Source organism: Perca fluviatilis, chromosome 21 (genome assembly GCF_010015445.1).
Source record: "Perca fluviatilis chromosome 21, GENO_Pfluv_1.0, whole genome shotgun sequence".
NCBI classification, from domain to species: Eukaryota; Metazoa; Chordata; class Actinopteri; order Perciformes; family Percidae; genus Perca; species Perca fluviatilis.
This window is the reverse complement of record NC_053132.1, coordinates 899,384-920,589: the sequence shown is the minus strand read 5'-3', so window position 1 is coordinate 920,589 and position 21,206 is coordinate 899,384. Positions and strand designations below refer to the sequence as shown.

Sequence of the window (21,206 nt, the reverse complement as noted above, 5' to 3'; positions counted from 1 at the left end):
ACCTTTTCTACCGTTGTCTCTACTATACTCACTCTTACTGCTGTTCCTCTACATCACTCACTCTACTGTTGTCCTCTAAATACCACGAGTTCACTGTTGTCTCCACAATACTAATGCCCTACCTGCTCTACATTACCTACTCTCTTACTGTTCGCTCTAAATACTACGGTCTTACTTTGTGTCTCTAAATACTCACTTCTACTGCTGTCTCTAAATACAACTCTCTACTGCTTCCACATACCACTCTCTACTGTGTCTCTTACAAACTACTTCACTGTTTAGTCTTCTCTAAATACTCACGTCTACTGCTGTCTCTAGATACTACTCTCTCTGCTGTCTCTTTCTACATACCTAACTTCCCATACTGTTGTCTCTCTCTAAATACTCACGTCTACTGTTGTCTCTAAATACCACCGCCTCCCTTTGTCTCTCTACATACCTAATCTCTACTGCTGTCTCTCATACCACGTCACTGTTGTTCCTCCCCTACTGTGTCCTACCACTTCGTGTCCTCTACACCACCTGTTGTCTCTCTCTACCCCTCCGTTCTCTACATACCACTTTACTGCTGTCTCCAAAACTCACGGCCAACTGTGCCCAATACTCACTCTACTGTTGTTCTCTAAATACCACTCTCTACTGCTGTTCCTCTCACATACCACTCTCACCGCTTTCTCTCTACATACCACTCCCTACTGTTGTCCTCTCTACAAACTCACTCTCACTGTTGTCTCTGTACATACACTCTACTGTTGTCTCTCACATACTCACTTTCTGCTGTTATAACTGCACATACCACTCTCTTACTCGCTGTCTCTCTCTACATACCTTTCACTCTCTAACTGTTGTCTCTCTTACATACCTTCACTCTCTACTGTTGTCTCTGTACATATACTCACTCTCTACTGCTGTCTCTCTCTTCATACTCAGGGTCTACTGCTGTCTCTCTACATACCTTACGGTCTACTGCTGTTCTCTCTACATACCACTCACTTCTATTGTCTCTGTACATACTCTCCCCACTGTTGTCTCCTACATACCACTCTTACTGTTGTCTCTGTACATACTACTCTCTACTGCTGTCTCTCTTCATACTAGGGTCTACTGCTGTCTCTCTACATACTACTCTCTACTGTTGTCTTTCTACATACTACTCTCTACTGCTGTCTCTCTACATACTAGGGTCTACTGCTGTCTCTCTACATACTACTCTCTACTGCTGTCTCTCTACATACTACTCTCTACTGCTGTCTCTCTACATACTCACTCTACTGTTGTCTCTCTGACATACTACCTCTCTCCTGCTGTCTCTACATACTACTCTCTCCTGCTGTCTCTCTACATACTACTCTCTACTGCTGTCTCTCTACATACTACTCTCTACTGTTGTCTCTCTACATACTACTCTCTCCTGCTGTCTCTCTACATACTACTCTCTCCTGCTGTCTCTCTACATACTACTCTCTACTGTTGTCTCTCTACATACTACTCTCTCCTGCTGTCTCTCTACATACTACTCTCTACTGCTGTCTCTCTACATACTACGGTCTACTGCTGTCTCTCTTAATACTAAGTCATCTTACAGCACCGCGGTGAAGCTGCTGCTCTGCGCAGTGAGCTCCATACAGACGCTAAAGGGGGATTTTTGTGTTGTATCTGTCGCTTAGAGACACTGACCAAGCATTTGGATTTTAGCATTTTGGTTTTTCTGCTCATGTTTTTCATAAGTTGCACAAACTGCTGAAAATACTGCGCTCACCCGCAGTTTTCATGTGGCCCGGCTTAATCAGCAGTCTTTTTGAGAGTTCTCCCTACATGGCAAACCTCTGTGTCTCTAGCTGCTTATTGTTGGTGCCCCATTGAGAGTTCTCTTTATAGACATTTAAAGACGCAAACAATAACATTACCACAGCTGGATGGGGGAAAAGGATCTCCGTCGCTGTTATGTTTATTCCTTATGTACGACAAACTGGGCACAGCAGCATGCTTACTCATGAAAACTCTTTATTATCTTAACAGCCTTGTCAACACATGTAGGCTACGTGCTCATCGCGCCAAACACACTCCCCACTTCCTGGGCTTCCGCCATTCTAAGGCTTCTGGGTAATGTAGTACAATAAACCTTTAACACAGTTCATTCAGAAACGTCTTTCTTCTTAAACCCCAACTCCTGTTCTCGCCCTCGCCAGCTGCTCTCAATTTCTCTTGATCAATCCAGTGCTTTTGCATAGAGTACACCCCCCCCCCCCCTCTCCCCCTTTTCAACCTCTAAAAAAAGTTTCTCTATATATATTTTAAATTCTCATAAAAAAAATTAATTTCTTTTTATAATATGTAATTTATATTTTTTATGTAGGTGTTGTGGTGGTGTGTGTTTTGTTTTTTTGGGGTGTGTGGTTGTTCTTTTCCCCTGTCTCTTCCCCTCCTCTCTTAGTTTCTCTTTGTGTTTTAAAAACCACCCATCCCCCCTCCCCCCCAACAAACACTTTTTTTTCCCCCCAACACACACCCCACCCCCACACACCTACACACAACACCCCAAACAACACAAAACAAAAAAAAAAAAAACCCCAAAAAAAAAACAGAACAAAGGAAGGAAAGGCGCCCCCCCACCCTCCCCCAAACCAACAAACAAAAAAAAAAAAAAATTTTTTTTTTTTTGTAAAAAAAAAAAAAAACCTCTTAACCTAACTTGTAAAAAATATCAAACAATAAAGGGTAGTGAAAAATAAAAAACACCACAAAAAAGTAAAAAAAATAATGTTTAACAACTAAACTAAAAACACACTATCTAAAGAATTTATGAGCTAATATTCATATTTAAAAACTCAAAAAAACCCACAAAAAATCAAAAAAAATTAAAAATCATTGTTTCGCAAACAAAACAAAACAAAATGTAGATCTAGATACAGTGATAATCAAATGCATGTATCGTTTGACTGGAGGAGTTTTGATTGAGTTATTTCAGTTGATAAGGTAAAGGTATTGCTAAACGGATACCAAGCCCTAACGATCAGTATACTGCCTGTGTTGGATTCAAAGAGCTGCTAACACTGTTTGATTGACTGTTACTAACTAGTTCAGCTAGCAAAAACATCAGATGACTGTTAACGTTATAACAACTCAGTAAAAGTGCAACACTAATCTATATCGACGACGTTCCCCTTCCAGGATTGCTCCGGTGTTACAAGAAATTCTGCCGGATGTCCCTCATTTCGGCCGGATGTCCGTCCTCTTCCTCTTTCTTTGGGTTAACTATGGTTGACTGCTCCTCAGATCTCTGTAGGAAATCCAGACAGCTAGCTAGACTATCTGTCCAATCTGAGTTTCTGTTGCAAGACTAAAACTACTTTGAACGTTACGTTCCACCAAAACAAGTTCCTTCACGGCGCTATTTAGCAGAGGCACCGTGCTACGTCTGCCGCTTTTAAGCACCGTGATTGGTTAGCACTGGGTCTGGTTAAAGAAATGCCAATAAACCAGAGCACGTTTTTTCTCTGATCCACAGCATTTCCTCTGCAGTGCTGTGGAGGAAGGGCTGGACATGAGACTAGTGCAACTGTAATTCAATACTGCAACAAAGACTACTGTACATGATGCCTTTAAAAGCAACAGGCGAAAAAATTATCAACATTTACTTAAATCCCAGCTTGTTAAGTGACAGTATGCGAGTTCACAGCCTGAGCAGCACATATGCCAAGATGCTTTGTTTACCTTGCTGTGTCGTGGGAGAGCAGCAGCAGACATGAGTAGTGAATATACAGAATTAGTTTAATTTATATGGACTCTGAGCCAAGTGGAGTGTACCAAGTGATCATACAGTGGTTCCGACACCCATGACTATGTGGAGAAGTACTACATTACCTACAATCCAAAGAGTGAAAGCAGTGACTCTGATTGGTGGAGCTTGCACTTACCATGGAAATGTTTACCGAACCTGCAAACAGCTACAGCTAGCTGCTACCACTTTAGTCTCACCGTCACCTTTTGTCGGCTAAACTCAACTAGCACGGGCTGCTGATACGAACCCGACGGCTTGACAGACCTCTGCAGCGCTGGCGGTTGCCTGATTTCATTGGATATCATACGAATTGGTGTGCATGAAATTTCGTGCAATATTGTATGAACCAGTTCGTGAATATGCGTTGAGTTTCAAAGTTGTACTTCTGTAATCTGCCCAGGTAACATACATTTATCACAGTTAGATTGCAATGCATGAAGTATTAAGTAAGGACAATCTGGTCATTTTAAAGGAAAAACAACTCCATGTATCCTTGGAAACACTTGTGCAAGACGGATCGAATCTGGGTTGACCCAGGACATAAGTTCAGTCTTAGGACAGGTTCCTCTTTTCGGTACTTCCCTATTCAACTGTAATCTATTCTTGGTATGTTTCCATTACACTTTCACCCTTTGACCACTTAAATGCTCGGGTCACGTCCCTGGTTTCTATACACTTTGTGTGCAACAACGCATTCTCACGAATGGGTTCGTTTGATTTCTTACGAAATAAGGCGACCACCAGTCACATGATAGTTACATTTACATAATCAAGCACTTTTGTTGCTTAAACCAAAATTAATCAATGTGTCGAAAGGTTGAGACAAATGATCGATGTGGTCGTTTGAAGAAATGTGTGTGTGTGTGTGTGTGTGTCTGTCTGTGTGCGTGTGTGTGTATGTGTGTTTGTCTGTCTGTCTGTCTGTCTGTCTGTCTGTGTATGTGTGTCTGTCTGTCTGTCTGTCTGTCTGTCTGTCTGTCTGTGTGTGTGTGTGTCTGTCTGTCTGTCTTTCCGTGTGTGTGTCTGTCTGTGTGTGTGTGTGTGTGTGTCTATGTGTGTGTTTGTGTGTGTCTGTGTGTGTGTCTGTCTGTGTGTGTGTGTCTGTGTCAGGAAAATGACCACACCAGTGCAAATTCACACACCGCAATACCATCTCTGACCACTAGGTGCCCACACAAAGTCCTGAAAATGAACTCCATGGGGACCATTTTCTTTTTTTCAAGAAAACTGCATCAGGCACATCAGCAGGCTGTTTTCTGTTGATTGCAATGCTTGTGCCTGTGGGAACCGAGTTTCGGTCCCCACGGGGAAAAGTGGTCCCCATGGGGTAAGTGATATTTCAGGTCTTGGACCCCACCAGTTATAAAAACGCACGCAGACAGACACACACATAGACACATACACACACACACACACACACACACACACACACACACACACACACACACACACACACACACACACACACACACAGAGACACACACACACCTTGCTGCGGACAGAGAGAAATGTTAACGTAATCCACCTTTTTCCGGGTTAGCGAATTTACCCATGATTCATAGCGGGTTTGAACCAGAAGTCGGTTGTCCTTTTCCGGTTCGAAGCTTGTGTACGTTTGATAGCTTGTAGCTCTCTAGCTTGTTCGCTGTAAAAGCCGGTGTTTCACCATGGATGAAGCACAAATGGACAAAAAACGAAGGTGGATACACACCATGGATGTTTTAACAAGTCGTGACGACAAGACCGTAACAGTCCCTCATCCATCCCTCCTGACGGAGTGGCCAGATGACGTGAAGCAATGGCCCGATGTTAGCTACATTGACGTCGTTAATTACCTTTTATTTTCCGAAGGTGTTGATGGCGAAGAATTGCGTAATTATAAAAGCACAGAAGCATATACTTACTTGCATAGTAACAAAATAGGCACAGTATTGTTGAAGAAACACAGGGGCTTTATATTTCTGAAGGCAGCAGTAGAGCCCAGTCAGAGTGTCAATGAAGCCAAACATACAGCATGGGTGATGCTGAGGGAAAGTGAAGTCATTGAGACAGGTCGGCTGCTCTTGCATTGCCGGGTTAGGGAAGTCATGTAGCCATGCAGCAGCTATTCTGTGGAAGGTAAAAATAAAAAAGTACATAAGCACAGTACTTGACTAAATGTACTTTTACACTTGTAATTTGATATACTTATGTTCATGTTTAATAGTAATGTTAATAGTAAGTGGATAAATAACAATGACAGGTGGTGCAAAATGCAGTGATTGGTGGAAAGGCAGGGCTTGCATGTACAGATGAGCAGCACAGGTGGACTGCAGGAACATCAAAGAACCTTGAGCCTAAACGTCTGAGTCAGATAAACTTCAGGCACCACAACAGAACAGCAATACAGTAACTGTAGGGCTGTAGCTGAGTCAACCACTCCCAAATACACCACATCATGTGTCACACAAAGACTTCAGAGACAGTGTGGACAAAGCCCCAATCCAACCACTTTTTGTCCTGAAGAACAATTTACTCGGGAAGTGTTATAATGCCTCACCATCAGCAGAAAACCCTAGCACTAGTTACAGTGCAGTTGATGACAAGATTCTTCAGCCACATCAGACACACAATTATGAGCTTAGCGGTAACTCATGCAAGGCATTCTACCAGGCATACGTTGAAGTTAGTGATGCCCAAGCAGCTCAATTAGAATTAGAAACAAGAGAGCAAAGTGCCTCTGATTTGTGGCACAATTATAGAAAATCAGACTTACAGCAAGTTCTGCCAAAAAGGTTCCCATCCATGCAACCACAAGCAGTGACAAAAATTTCTATATGAGCACATATACCCCTCATTTCGTGGTAACTATGCAACTAACTATGGTAAAGCAAACAAATGTAGAGCTTGCCAAGAGCTAAAAGAAGAGGGCATGAGCATTACTCACAGGGGCACTGTTGTAAGTGTCCAGGAACCATGGCTCTCTGCCAGTCCTGATGGGGTCATTGACTCATGTCTGCTACTGGAAGTAAAATGTCCAGTGCCAACCCAGCCCTCACTCACTGAACAGCTTACTCAGAAATGCAGTGATGTCAAACTAGTAGATGGAGGGCTGCAGTTGCAGAAAACTGGCAGTAGGGGATATTACATGCAAATACAGCTTACAATGTTTTGCACAGGTCTAAAATCTGCTACACTTTTGATCTGGACACCCAAAGAGCAAGTTTCCCTTACAGTGCAGTATGATGAGGCATTTGTGAGGGAGCAAGTCAAGCGATTGAGAGGTTTTTATTTCTCACGTATGCTACCTCGGCTTGTAGATGAATATGCTGCAGGACGGTTTAAGCTAAATAAAAGATACATTGAGGTAATGGACAAGGTTCAGTAAACATCTACACATGTGGCATGACCACAAATGTGTGCCATACATTAAGAGAATCTCAAGAGGCTCTCAAGTGTCACGAATTGAGCGTGACAGTCACTCATTTCGGTCTTTTGTCACGCACTCCCACCACACATTGTATTTCTCACGTGGAAAAACTATTTAAAATAAATTGAATATGCCGCAGCGCCCAAAATGTCTCTGGCGCGCCTCTCTCACTATGGAACCGGCAGGAATTAAGCGTGTCTCCCCTGGAGTTCTTAGTCGAGCCTGCCACTTATCAGCCAATCAAAAAACAGAAAGGGGCTACACAATAGCTAATAAGATTTAACACAACAACCAATGAAAAAAAAGCAAAGAGCAGCGTACAGACACTAAATATTCGCTCATTCAGAGACCAGTGACCCAAACTGGGCTCTGAGTCTGTCAGATGGTCTGAGATCTACCGTATCAGCAGAGCAATCACGTAATGCACAGCAGATTATGGTGCAGGTAGATTATTTTGTGAAATATATTGACTATTATAACTTTATTTTTCTCAAAATATCACGACTCCTCCAAAACTCAGAGAACACAGATATATTTTGAATGTGCACAAAGTTTTGGACATGAATCAGAAATCTTGCTCAAACAAATCTGAAATATTACAGTCCAGGGCTTTATTACTTCATTAAAATGAATTAATTTATCATTGATGTGAATAATTGTCACATGCACATTTAAGGAGGTTACTTCCTCAACAAAAGATGCAAAAGAAAAGGGAAGAGTAAATGATTCTAGGCTACATGTGTGCTGACTCAGATAGAATTAGAAAAGCTGATCTACAGAAGAATAAATAGATGAAAGCAATACAGAATGCCTGAGAGCCTTACTTCCATATATTCCATTATGTTTTTATATTTGGATTATAATCTATGTTTACCTTTTACATAAAGATTTCCAGCATCAATTTATTCAGAAAAAGGTATAAATAGGTGCATACAAATTCACCAGAATGCAGGAAATGAAGTGTTTAATGCTCAAAATGTTATGGGGAGGACCCCCATACCCCCACATCATAATTCACCATGCGGAAATTGAATAAATACTTTGTATTTGGTTGAATTGTCAGTTCCATGTGTCAAAACTTTTGTTGTGTAAATCTGAGCAATTATTAATAATAACAAAAACACTAATAATAATATTAATTAAACACTCCTATTCCTATGCATCCTTTTGCATTCTATTATCTCAAACAGCCTGAAAAATAGTGCATTTAGCTGACGTAATTGGGAAAAAAATCTCCAAAGGGGGACCATGCCCCCGGACCCCCCTAGGTTTGGGCTAAGTCCCGAATGTTTATATCGTCTGGCTCCGCCCCTGGCATCAGTTTGACTTTATTTGGCTTCAAAAGCCGAAACACCCACGTCAAGTTGACATTAAATAAATAAAAGCTTTCGGTTATTTAATCCAAAATAAAATCCTAAAGAAAAACCACTTCCGGTCCTTTTTTTTTTTCACAAGAGAGGCTTCAGCACCTAAGACTTCAATTCACCATCTCAAAACATTTTTTTTTTTTTCAACAGTTTAAGCGGTATTATTTTTACAATATTTTACTAAAACTATTATCAGTTATATTTAAGGATTCTAACTAGTATATTTTCAGCAACATCTTTATGATTTTATTTAATTATAATCAGTCATATTTTAGTAATCTGACATGATGTGTGTCTGTGTGTGTGTCTGTCTGTGTGTGTATGTGTGTGAGTGTGTGTGTGCGTGTGTGTCTGTGTCTTTGTGTGTGTGTGTGAATGTGTGTGTGTGAGTGTGAGTGTGTGTTTGTGTGTGTGTGTGAGTGTGTGAGTGTGTCCGTCTGAAAAGAAACAATTTGAAAGAGCAAAGTTAAAAAGTTAAAATGACAATTTGAAAATTAAAGAAAGAAAGATTAAATTTAAAATTAAAAACTAACATTGAATTTAGTTCAAATTATCATTTTAACTTTGTTTTTTGACTTTTAATTATAATGTCTATAATTTTATATCTTTGCATATTCTCTTTTGGCTACTAATTTTAATCATGAAAAAAAGTATCCTCCATAGAAGACAAAGTGAAGACATCAGATCATCTTAATGCTCAGCTTCTTATTTATTGTCACCGTACAGCAGATAAAGATTCACATTAGAGTTTCAAACCTCCACCAAACATCAACTGGCTGTCCTGAACTACAAAGATCTTTTTATACTTTTCATTTTCTTTACTTCTTTCTCTCTTTTAGACTCGTGTTATCAGTTCATGCAGTGATTAACAGCTGATCAGACTACATATGTGTTTCCATTTAAAGATTATGGGCCCTACTTTCCTGCTGCAGCCGCCCAACTGGAGACACATCTGACTTTTCTTCCACGTTGCAGCGAGCTGAGACTGATTTAAACCACCACAGACTGTAACAAGTAGGGTTGGGTATCTTTTGGGTTTTTTCCGATACCGGTGCTAAAACGATACTTTTAAAATGGTGCTGGTTCCTAAACGGTGCCTGAACTGAAATACTATATATATAATATATTTATAATGTAAATAATATCAAATAATAAAAAAGGAGCACAAAACAACAGTTGGCGACATTAAAGAACAGCTTGTTGCTAAGGCCATTTGGTCGAAATTAAATGATTGATTAATAATGTAATAACAATAACTTATAACAATGACTTATTTCAGCAGTAAATTTCTGGTAAACAACTAAAACAAGCACCAGATGGGAAAAGGGTAATTAACAATAACTTTGAATGCAGCATGATGCTGGCGAGGTGAGTTTCAAGTGAACGCACCGTCTGTGTTGTTTTTCCGACAGCGGCGGCTGCAGACAGACTGTTACGTCCCGGTGTCGGGATCCTCTACAGGATAATACAGTCACACTTTACACCGCTTAACGTTAGCTGTTAGCAATTTAACCATTGGGTTTAATACAGCTACTAGCTAACGGTAACTTAGTGCCCCGTACAGCGTGTCTTCTGAAAAAAAATTGTCAGGCACCGAAATTTTCGTTGTTATTTGGTCTCGTTACTACCGTTTACGTTGGAACCGGTGCCCTATTGGCACAGCGTTTCAGTACCCAACCCTAGTAACAAGATTTACAAACATCAGTTGGTTTTCTTGTGCTGGTGCCCAGTTTCAGGAAAATAAGATATGATTAATGAGAGAAATAAATCACAAGAGATGAGCTGATATTCTGCTGTACGTTGGTCCTGGAGAACTACACCAGAGGATGGATCTTCATGCTGATGACCTTCAGGGAGTAGTTAAGACCTTTCCAGGGTCTCCACTCCACTCCAACAGCAAAGAGAGTGCTGTCAAACCCCCAACGATAAACACCGTTTGGATTTGTATAGTGACAGTCGTTGTACCAGAACCCACCCAGGTATGATCTGGCACAGTTCGTAGGAGAGGAGTCCTGGTCTTTGTCGAAGGTGGAGAACTTCTGTCCGTTTTGATAACTCAGGGCGTCTCCTACAGAAACACAACAAGTGTATAATCAGAACATTAAGATATAACAATAACAATGATATATATTTTTGGAGTGTATTTACTCCAGTAAATACCACAGTCTACTTCTCTACCTATAGTAAGTATTACTAAATAATACAACTATTGAACTAACAACACTGGACTGGTGATGTTTAACCAGTGTTGGGGAGTAACGGAATACCGGTGTTACCTATTCAGAATACAAATTATGAGTAACTGTATTCCGTTACAGTTACAATTTAAATAGTTGGTATTTAGAATACAGTTACATTGTTGAAATCAATGGATTACATGAAGATACTTCTGTTTCACAAGTTTATGTATGACTCTGAGAGCCAATGACCAAGAGGGGGTGAGAGAGATCTTGTTTCCGATATGAAGACGTGATGTGTGTAACTCGAACATCTCTCATTTACCAACAAAACGTACATTTAAACATCAATGTACGCTGTAACGCTTTCACTCTAAAGTCGCTGAAATGTGCTGCTGTTTAAATCCTGTTGGCTCTCTGCAGCGGGCAGGACACACACACACACACACACACACACACACACACACACACACACACACACATGTGAGATGAGATGTACAGGATGACCTAAATTGAGGACAGCTACTTTATTGTAAGTGCAATGATAAGTTAAAGTCCAATAAGTACTTTATCAAACCGTATGAACATTGATTTTAACAATGTAACTGTAAATACCAACTATTTAAATTGTAACTGTAACGGAATACAGTTACTCATAATTTGTGTTCTGAATAGGTAACACCGGTACATGTATTCCGTTACTCCCCAACACTGGTTAAACGTCACCAGTCCAGTGTTGTTAGTTCAGTAGTTGTATTATTTAATAATACTTACTGTAGGTAGAGAAGTAGACTGTTTAACCAGCCCAGGCCAGGTTAGGAAATGAACTAACAATGTAAAGATCAACAAGCCACTGACACATATGTTCAAATTTGATTAATCCAATAAAAAAAAATGTTTTTGTCTTAAATCCACCAGCCATTTTTATATTATACCAACATTTGCAGCATCCTGATCCTTTTTGTTGTTGTACATTCCTGTCCTTGTACTGCTGCTACAGCCAAAGGAATTGTGAGTGTCCTTTAGGCAAAACATTTGAAATAATATAAACAATATGATATTCAATGCATGTAAATTGAAAACCTCATTATTCTTGTAAAACCAATTGTTGTCTTTTTTTTACCTGACATTCATATAAAATCAACACCTTACATGCCTACTGCAAATGTTTGCAGAAAAATAGTTTTTCACCCTATGTCATGTACAACTGACATTTTGGAACGGTTTTTGCTGCTAGCCTTTGTTGTTACATTACCAAGAAGTAATGTTGGTTTTTCAATATAACATTGTTTCATGTGGGTAAAATGATATTTGGTGGCATAGTTTAAAAAAATAATATTATTTTGCCATCATCACATTCAGTTTGAGTTGTTTTATTTTTGATGGGCTGTTATCAGTGTGTCATTCTTAATGAAAGAACATTAATGTGAATATAGTCAGCTGTACCAATCTTGACATTTTTTATGGAAGGTTTCATATCATCCTTATGTTTTTTTCCTGTAGAATCAGGTAAAGGGTAAGGGAAAATGTTTCCTTTTGGTGTTTTTTTATTTTAAGGTGATACGTTGCAACACCTATGCATTTAGTCGCTCAGTAGAATTCTTTTTAGATGTAATAGCAAATTCTGTACAGAAACAGAAAATTTTATGTTTGGCAATTTTCCCACTTTTAAGACTGAGTAAATGAAGAAACTGAAAAGGGAAAATTGGTCAAGTCTTCTCTTTTTTAACCAAGCAAAACATCTTTTGCATAAACATACCCCCTATAGTCTGTGTTCCTCTACAGCAAATTATAATATATTGCACTTTCAGGGAGACTTGGGCCTAACACATTCAGCCAGTTGGAACAGAAGAACACACCAGAATAGGCCTGTTTAGTAAGCAGCATTTGATTTCTGCATTCCTACACTTATAAAATGGAATTACATGTGAAAGCAATCCAAGTATTCAGAATATGTTACTCAGATTGAGCAATGTAACGGAATACATTACAAATTACATTTTATGGCATGTATTCTGTATTCTGTAACGGAATAGGTTTTGAAAGTATCCTTCCAAACACTGCGTTTAATGGCTATTATGGTATATATATTTAATTAAATAATTACAGATTGAGTCATCTATAACACTTTTTTCGGTACCTCCCCCTTACCCTCAAGCCATAATAGAATAAACATTTCAGATATAAACATAATTCCAAACCTATTCATCCTATTTACTCTGAACATTTTGTTATTTATTAAAAACATTTTACACTCCACACAAAATAAACTTTTCCCTCTCCCGTCCCTACAACCTATTAAATCAAATATTTATTAATTTCTTAACTACACTCTAACTTTTATTCTTTTTATCTTATTCTATTTTAGCCTTTTTAATATTTATTTTTCATGAATGTTTAAATTAATTTTTTGTGAATTGCCTTTTTACTGAAATGTGCTACCTGTATAGAAACATAACGTTGCCTTACAACCTCCAGCCTGTCAGTCAGTCACCAGGGCATAGAGAACCCTGTTCTGCCTGTCTGTCTCAGAGGAAATTTAACCACACCGCGACCCGTTTCCCCTCACCATTATATTATATTGCTGCGTAGAGTTTTGAAAAGTGTAACTGCACTTGCGACCACTTTATCAGCATTGACATGACTCCCTTGAACAAAGAGTCGTACAGAGGAAGGACGGACAAGGTGGACGGACAAGGTTGAGCTTACGTGCTTTCAGGTACAGAAATTTGGCACCGTTTGATTTAATGTGAATCGGTCATCCGTATTACCGCCGTAATTCGGTCGGTACCATAAAATGTTCATAATATGGTACCCAACACTAAAACTGATGAACACTTAAATCATTGACAATGTTTGTTTGCTCTTAAATTTCTTCATTAAAACAGAATTAGATACAAATATGAAACCTGTCATGTGATTCATGAAATGTAAACAGAGAACTGATTTGATTTCTCAGCAACTCGTTTAACTCTTTGTTTAGTTGTTTAGGGACAAGTATGTAGCATGAACCAATGTCACACTCCACAACATTAATGGCAGAAATTCTCGTCCTTAATGTGGAAATCTCACCTGCTCCTCCATCAGTGAATCCAGAAACATGCAGTGTGTATCCGGAGGACTCAGCGTCGATGGAGAACGAGGAGTAACGAGCAAACACTTTGTTTCCTTCAAAGTCCTCCATGTCGACCAGCAGCTCGTATCGTTTCCTCTGAGTCAGGTGGTAGAGAGACTCCAGACCTGAAAACAAACATAAACATTTAGAAACAGTTTCATGAAGTCATGACTGTTAGTTTGGTTTCATTTCTCACCGAGCCAGTACTCTCCAGCAGCGATACCAAAGCCGGTCTTGTATTGATCCCAGCCCCTGTAGAAGTTCACCGTGCCGTCCATCCTCCTCTGGAACACCTGGGGGGGACAGGATGGGGGGTTAACTAGCTAAACACACAAGATATCTGACAGCTCATGTTTCCAGACAACAGGGATTTTACTGGAATGTGATTTATTGTGAAGGAACTACAGGAAGTGTTGACTTCTGTTAAAATACTCACCGTCCACCGTCCTCCTTGTGAACCCATGTCACAGTACACCTACACACAAACACAGGTATTAGTTAATGTGATCCTTTAACTAAAACTGTATCCAAATGTACTTAAATCAGTTCTACTTCTTCACCAGCCCAACCAGAATTAACACATAGGAGACAACATAGCCTATATTCATTTATTTAGCAGTAACTATTGGCCTGTTCAGCACCAACGCTGTCGCTCTCTGCTCTGTCTTTGGTAACGAATCATTTTAACTTGACTGGAAAGCTGTTTTCTTTGTTATTTAATACAAATGTATATTTGTGTATTATTGGATATAGGCTATCTTGGCTCAACAAGTGATTTTTCGTGGTAATTTCTTAATGTAAACATTAACCTGCTACATTATAAAAAAATAGCTGAGGGTTGCTTCTTGCTTTCACAATTTACAGCAGAAGTTCTCTTAGAATCTCTTTTATATTAAAGATAAACTGGTATTGTGACTGAAATTCCCCTAACCTGACGGATATCACATCAGAAATGTCATTGAATCAAGACCTTGTGAATCAAAATTCATTCAAATCGAATTGTGAAATCATAAGTGATACCAAGCCCTGATCTGAAGGTCAACCTGCGTCCCAGAGAGGATGAAGTGTACCTGGACAGCAGACGTGGCTCCAATGGGATAGATGGTGTACACTCCACTGGGGCGGCTGTTGTCATTATTATGAATCTCACTGCAGTCCACCGGCAGAATGAGCTGCTGGCAGCTGATCAACAGAGGAGCCAGCAGGAGGAGGATGACTGATACCAGCTGGAACAGAAGAGATGTTTTCATTTAGTTTATTCAGTTGGTATTGTTCTCATGCACAGCTAGAATACTCTGTAAAGCAAGCTGAAGACTTTTGCTTCCTCTGTCCAAAATTTGGGGCCAAACCATCAGATATATAAAGTTGTAAACTTACCTTCATGGTCAGATTTCAGCAGAAGTGATCTGATGAAGATCCTGATGTCAGTGTGTCTCAGCGCTCTGATGTCTCTGGTGTCTCTCTCACGCTTATTTATACTGTTAAGATTAATAAGTTACTAAACAGAGATGGAGCAGGGACCCCCTACTACAAATATTGTATACAAGGAAGATTCATATTAAAGTGGTTCTACAATAACGTGTAGGACGGCCTAAGGCCTTTATAAATACCTTTTTTATGTAAGAAAAAAAGGGGGAGTTCTCTGCGCTTCTGCAGACCACAACAATCCGGTGCAACCAAGACAGGACACAATAGAATAAATAGCAAAAATTTGCCGGTCCAACACGGATGTCTTCTACTTGATGATTTTATTTCTTAAGGTGCATAACAGTGACTAACGTTTCGATGTATAGTTACATCTTCATCAGAGTCCTTTTTTATGTCTGTGTGTGTGTGTATGTGTGTGTTTGTGGGTCTGTGTGTGTGGTAAATATACGCATTGATTTTTTGAGAGAGAGACAGAGAGAGACAAACAGACAGAGAGAGAGATGGAGGGAGAGAGAGGAAGGGAGAGATGGAGGGAGAGAGAGAGAGAGACAGAGAGAGAGGGCGAGAGAGACAAACAGAGAGACAGACAGACAGAGATCAAGAGAGGGATGGAGGGAGATAGGGAAATTAAGGGAGCGAGAGAGATGGAGGGAGAGAGAGACAAATGGAGGCAGGGAGAGAGAGAGACAGAAAGAGAGAGCAAGATGGAGGGAGAGAGAGAGATGGAGCGAGAGAGACAGAGAGAGAGAGCTGAAAACCCCCTAGATACAGAAATAACACTAATAGAAATACAGAGCCAACTGAAGGCTGGACAGACTTATGGAGTGGACAACATCTGCCCTGAGATGCTAAAGCACAGTAGCCCTACACTGCAGGCAACCTTCCACAAGCTGTTCAACCTGGTTCTGGAGTCTGGTTATTTTCCTGAGATCTGGAACCATGGACTCATCACCCCTATATTCAAAAAGGGCGACAGATTGGACCCTAACAATTACAGAGGCATTTGTGTGAACAGTAGTCTGGGGAAGGTTTTCTGCAGTATTATTAATGCCAGAATATACTGTCCTTCCTTACCAAGCACAATGCCTTAAGTAAAAATTTAAATTGGCTTTTTACCGAAATATCGTACATCAGACCACATTTACACTCTGCACACCCTTATTAAAAAATACACCAAAATTAAAAATGGGAAAATATTTGCATGTTTTATAGACTTTAAAAAAGCATTTGACTCGATATGGCATGATGGACTTTTTTATAAACTTATTGAAAGCGGTATAGGGGGTAAAGTCTATGACACTATTAAATCACTGTACACAGAAAATAAATGTGCAGTAAAAATTGGCTCCAAAAGAACAGAATTCTTCAAACAAGGATGTGGAGTGAGACAGGGATGCAGTTTGAGTCCAACACTGTTTAACATTTACATCAATGAACTAGCAGATGTTGGAACAATCTGCAGTCCCAGGTCTCACACTTCATGATACCAACATCAAGTTCCTGCTCTATGCCGATGATCTGGTTCTGTTGTCCCCAACAGAAGAGGGTTTACAACAGAGCCTGTCCGACATAGAGCAGTACTGTCAGAAATGGGTACTGACAGTCAATCTGAAAAAGACCAGTGTTATGGTATTTCAGAGGAGAGCCAGATCTCGGGGAAATAGACAGAGTTACAACTTCACTCTGGGCAACACCAGACTAGAACTAAAGGGTTCATATAATTACTTAGGGGTTGAAATTAGTGCATCAGGGAGTTTCAATCTGGTCATATTTCACTATGTAATAAAGCTCTGAGAGCTTTATATGCAATCAAATGCAAATTTGGAAAAACAAATATCCTCGCAAGAATTTGGCTAAAAATCTACAATTTTATGATAATACCAATAATGCTTTACGGAAGCGAAGTTTTGGGGCCCGATTTCGAAACCAGAATTTAAAAACTGGGATAAAAGTCCCACTGAAAAATTACAATTGGAATTCTGTAAAATTATTCTAAAAGTTCGCCCAAACACCCCAAACAATGCATGCAGAGCAGAACTTGGTATAGTCCCTCTGAAAATTCAAATCCAAAAAAGGTCAATTAAATTTTGGCAGCATTTAAATCAAGCTGATAAAAATTCCATTGCATACAAAGCCCCCTGGACCAGCTGGCTTGGAGGTACACTGAGCTAAACACAGTCAGTAGTAAACAGACAGGTAGACAGAGAGACAGGTACACTGAGCCTCAGAGCCACCACAGACACAATCCTCAGTCTTCAATCAAAAGATTTGAAACTAAATTAAAAGAAGAGTATACAGAACAATGGCAACATGAAAATAAAATACAACACAAACTCCTCTGTTATCAATCCCTGAACAGAGATATCCAACTGGCCGAATATCTCAAAACAAAAAAATACAAATTTTAACAAAACACAGAATCAGTGACCATGAGCTGAAAATTGAAAGAGGTCGACATTTAAAAGTGTGGAGACCAAGAGAGGAATGAGTCTGTATATACTACCACCAGGATATCGAAACAGAATTACATTTCCTACGTACATCTCCCAAATATGAAGACTTAAGAACCAAATATTTCCAAAAATTTGAAAAACATATACCAGGCTTCACTACCTACACTAAGGACAAAAAGCTTCCTTTTTTATTAGGGGAAGATAAAAACACGGCATTGTTTCCACTACAAAGCACTACAATACCAAGAGAGAAACATAGAGAAAAGTCCCCTCAGTCAGCTAGCCCTGTCCCTCAGCTCCCTCACCTCACAGCCCCCAGAGCCTCAGGACACCCCCGAAACCATCCGGACAAACCAAATCATCTGCAGACAAAAACAGAAATACATGACCTATTGGAAAGACACTACTAAACGTCAAAGCCAAATGGATTGTTACCTAGCCCTAAACCGAGAGTACACAGTAGCTGACTACTTGAGCACCATATGTGACCACAGACTCAGAAAGACTCTGAGCAGGTCCAGGCTGAGTGCACACAGTCTGGGACAAGGCCCACAGACTCAGAAAGACTCTGAGCAGGTCCAGGCTGAGGGGACACAGTCTGGCTGTGGAAACCGGCCGCCACAGACAGACCTGGCTGCCTGTCAGCTCTGTCCACAGAGACAGGTGGAGACAGAGCAACACTTCCTGCTTCAATGTAACACATATACTGACATCAGAACTCAGTTCTTTACCAAAATTAAATGTAAACTCCCAGATTTTGATACACTTACCACCCAGACAAAAATGCAACATCTACTTGGAGAAAATAGTGTGAGCGCTGTAGAAGCAGCGAGATATGTGAGTGATGTCACAGCCTGAGAGACAACCAGCACAACACCACCTAATATCTGGAGTTCATCTCCCCTCAGTTTACTCTTTTTACTTTTGAATTTGAATTTGAGAGAGATGGAGGGAGAGAGAGAAAGATGAGGGAGAGAGAGAGATGGAGGAAGAGAGAGAGAGAGACATAAATGGAAGTTTTAGTTATTCACATTTACAGGTCATGTTCTTTTACTCGAATTCAACGTCTATTTTTAATATTAACTTAGTTTAAAATAGGTTGTAAAACTGTACTGTTTATAATGTTTTTCCAGTTTTTTTGCAGGAAAATGATTAACTTTGTTAGTTAAAGCAAGCAGAGAGTGCGAAATCTGTGAAATGTTTGTTTTTTACAGAAAGCAAGCAGAGAGTTCAGACCTGGCGAGAGGCTCGGAGAACTGGATACTGACCCAGAAGCGTCTGCCTGCTGTTATTGGTTGGCTGGCTGGATGGTTGCTGGATGTGATGGCGGTCTCTGAGGACAGTCTGCAGGTTGTTGAGTCTCGGAGGAAGCCCCTGATCTCTGAGCCCGACAGGACAGAAGCAGTCCTTTTCAAAGGAAAATGATTGGCCATACCTTCTGACAGCTGGAGCTGCAGGCGCAGAGATTTGCCATGGAGGGACAACTCTGACACACCGCGGGAAAAACAACTCGGCACTTCTTAGGAAACACAGAATAGAGAAGGGAAACCGCCCTGTCCTCCCACTAACCTGATGAAGACATCAGGTTAGTGGGAGGACAGGGCGGTTCCCCTTCTCTCTTCTTCCCCTTGGGCCTGTACTCCTCTTTGCAGAAATCTCCTAAACTTAATAATAATGTTGGTAATTTTCCAGTTTATGAACAGCTGTCTTTTAAACAGAATAAGCACTACATACTACTCTCTACCATTGTCTCTCTACATACTACTCTCTCCTGTTGTCTCTCTAAATACTACTCTCTACTGTTGTCTCTCTAAATACTACTCTCTACTGCTGTCTCTCTACATACTACTCTCTACTCTTGTCTCTCTACATACTACTCTCTACTGCTGTCTCTCTACATACTAGGGTCTACTGTTGTCTCTCTACATACTACTCTCTACTGCTGTCTCTCTACATACTACTCTCTACTGCTTTCTCTCTACATACTACTCTCTACTGCTGTCTCTCTACATACTACTCTCTACTGCTGTCTCTCTACAAACTACTCTCTACTGTTGTCTCTCTACATACTACTCTCTACTGCTGTCTCTCTACATACTACTCTCTACTGCTGTCTCTCTACATACTAGGGTCTACCATTGTCTCTCTACATACTACGGTCTACTGTTGTCTCTCTACATACTACGGTCTACTGCTGTCTCTCTACATACTACTCTCTACTGTCTACATACTACTCTCTACCGTTGTCTCTCTACATACTACTCTCTACTGCTGTCTCTCTACATACTACTCTCTACTGCTGTCTCTCTACATACTACTCTCTACTATCTACATACTACTCTCTACCGTTGTCTCTCTACATACTACTCTCTACTGTTGTCTCTCTACATACTACTCTCTACTGTTGTCTCTCTAAATACTACTCTCTACTGTTGTCTCTCTACATACTACTCTCTACTGTTGTCTCTCTAAATACTACTCTCTACTGTTGTGTCTCTACATACTACGGTCTACTGCTGTCTCTCTTAATACTAAGTCATCTTACAGCACCGCTGTGAAGCTGCTGCTCTGCGCAGTGAGTTCCATACAGACGCTAAAGGGGGATTTTTGTGTTGTATCTGTCGCTTAGAGACACTGACCAAGCATTTGGATTTTAGCATTTTGGTTTTTCTGCTCTTGTTTTTCATAAGTTGCACAAACTGCTGAAAATACTGCGCTCACCCGCAGTTTGCATGTGGCCCGGCTTAATCAGCAGTCTTTTTTGAGAGTTCTCTCTACATGGCAAACCTCTGTGTCTCTAGCTGCTTATTGTTAGTGCCCCATTGACAGTTCTCTTTATAGACATTTAAAGACGCAAACAATAACATTACCACAGCTGGATGGGGGAAAAGGAATCTCCGTCGCTGTTATGTTTATTCCTTATGTACGACAAACTGGGCACAGCAGCATGCTTACTCATGAAAACTCTTTATTATCTTAACAGCCTTGTCAACACATGTAGGCTACGTGCTCATCGCGCCAAACACACTTCCTGGGCTTCCGCCATTCTAAGGCTTCTGGGTAATGTAGTACAATAAACCTTTAACACAGTTGTGACATTCAGAAACGCGTCTTTCTTCTTGAACTCCAACTCCTGTCTCGTCTCTCGCCAGCTGCTCTCAATCTTCTCTTGATCACTCCAGTGCTTTTTGCACAGAGAATCCATACCCTCCTACCTAGCCTGTTAGCACACACAACAGCCAATAGGAAGGTCACACTGCAACACTAAGGTAAAATTGTCATAATATATATTTTCAATGTCCTGTACACAAGGTAATTTAGTCATTTTATGGTAATTTGCATATATTCTGTATGTATAAAGGGTGGTGGAGGGGATGGATATGTTTCATCTACAGGGGTATAGAGCATTGTGCTTGCCAACTCCGTCAAATACACGCCGCTCAGACTCTGTGGGGTGTCACTGATGGGTTAAAGGG

At 40.3% G+C, this 21,206-nt stretch overlaps 1 protein-coding gene and 1 pseudogene across 3 annotated transcripts; one reads left to right on the top strand and one right to left on the bottom strand.

Moving 5' to 3' along the window:
- Positions 1–21,206, top strand: part of LOC120551563 — a 93,753-nt pseudogene that overhangs the window by 8,996 nt on the left and 63,551 nt on the right.
- Positions 9,248–19,230, bottom strand: LOC120551416 (microfibril-associated glycoprotein 4-like). Of its 3 annotated transcripts, XM_039788849.1 has the most exons (8): positions 18,999–19,229; positions 15,460–15,499; positions 15,227–15,327; positions 14,920–15,075; positions 14,286–14,324; positions 14,046–14,142; positions 13,807–13,974; positions 9,248–10,625 (listed from the first exon to the last, which is right to left on the bottom strand). In XM_039788849.1, exons 3-8 carry the CDS (start codon positions 15,230–15,232, stop codon positions 10,372–10,374), a joined length of 720 nt encoding a protein of 239 aa, XP_039644783.1. In that variant the 5' UTR covers positions 15,233–15,327; positions 15,460–15,499; positions 18,999–19,229; the 3' UTR covers positions 9,248–10,371. The 3 variants fall into 3 exon arrangements, with proteins under 3 accessions (XP_039644783.1, XP_039644784.1, XP_039644782.1); XM_039788850.1 differs by lacking the exon at positions 15,460–15,499 and having other exon boundaries at positions 18,967–19,230; XM_039788848.1 differs by lacking the exon at positions 15,460–15,499.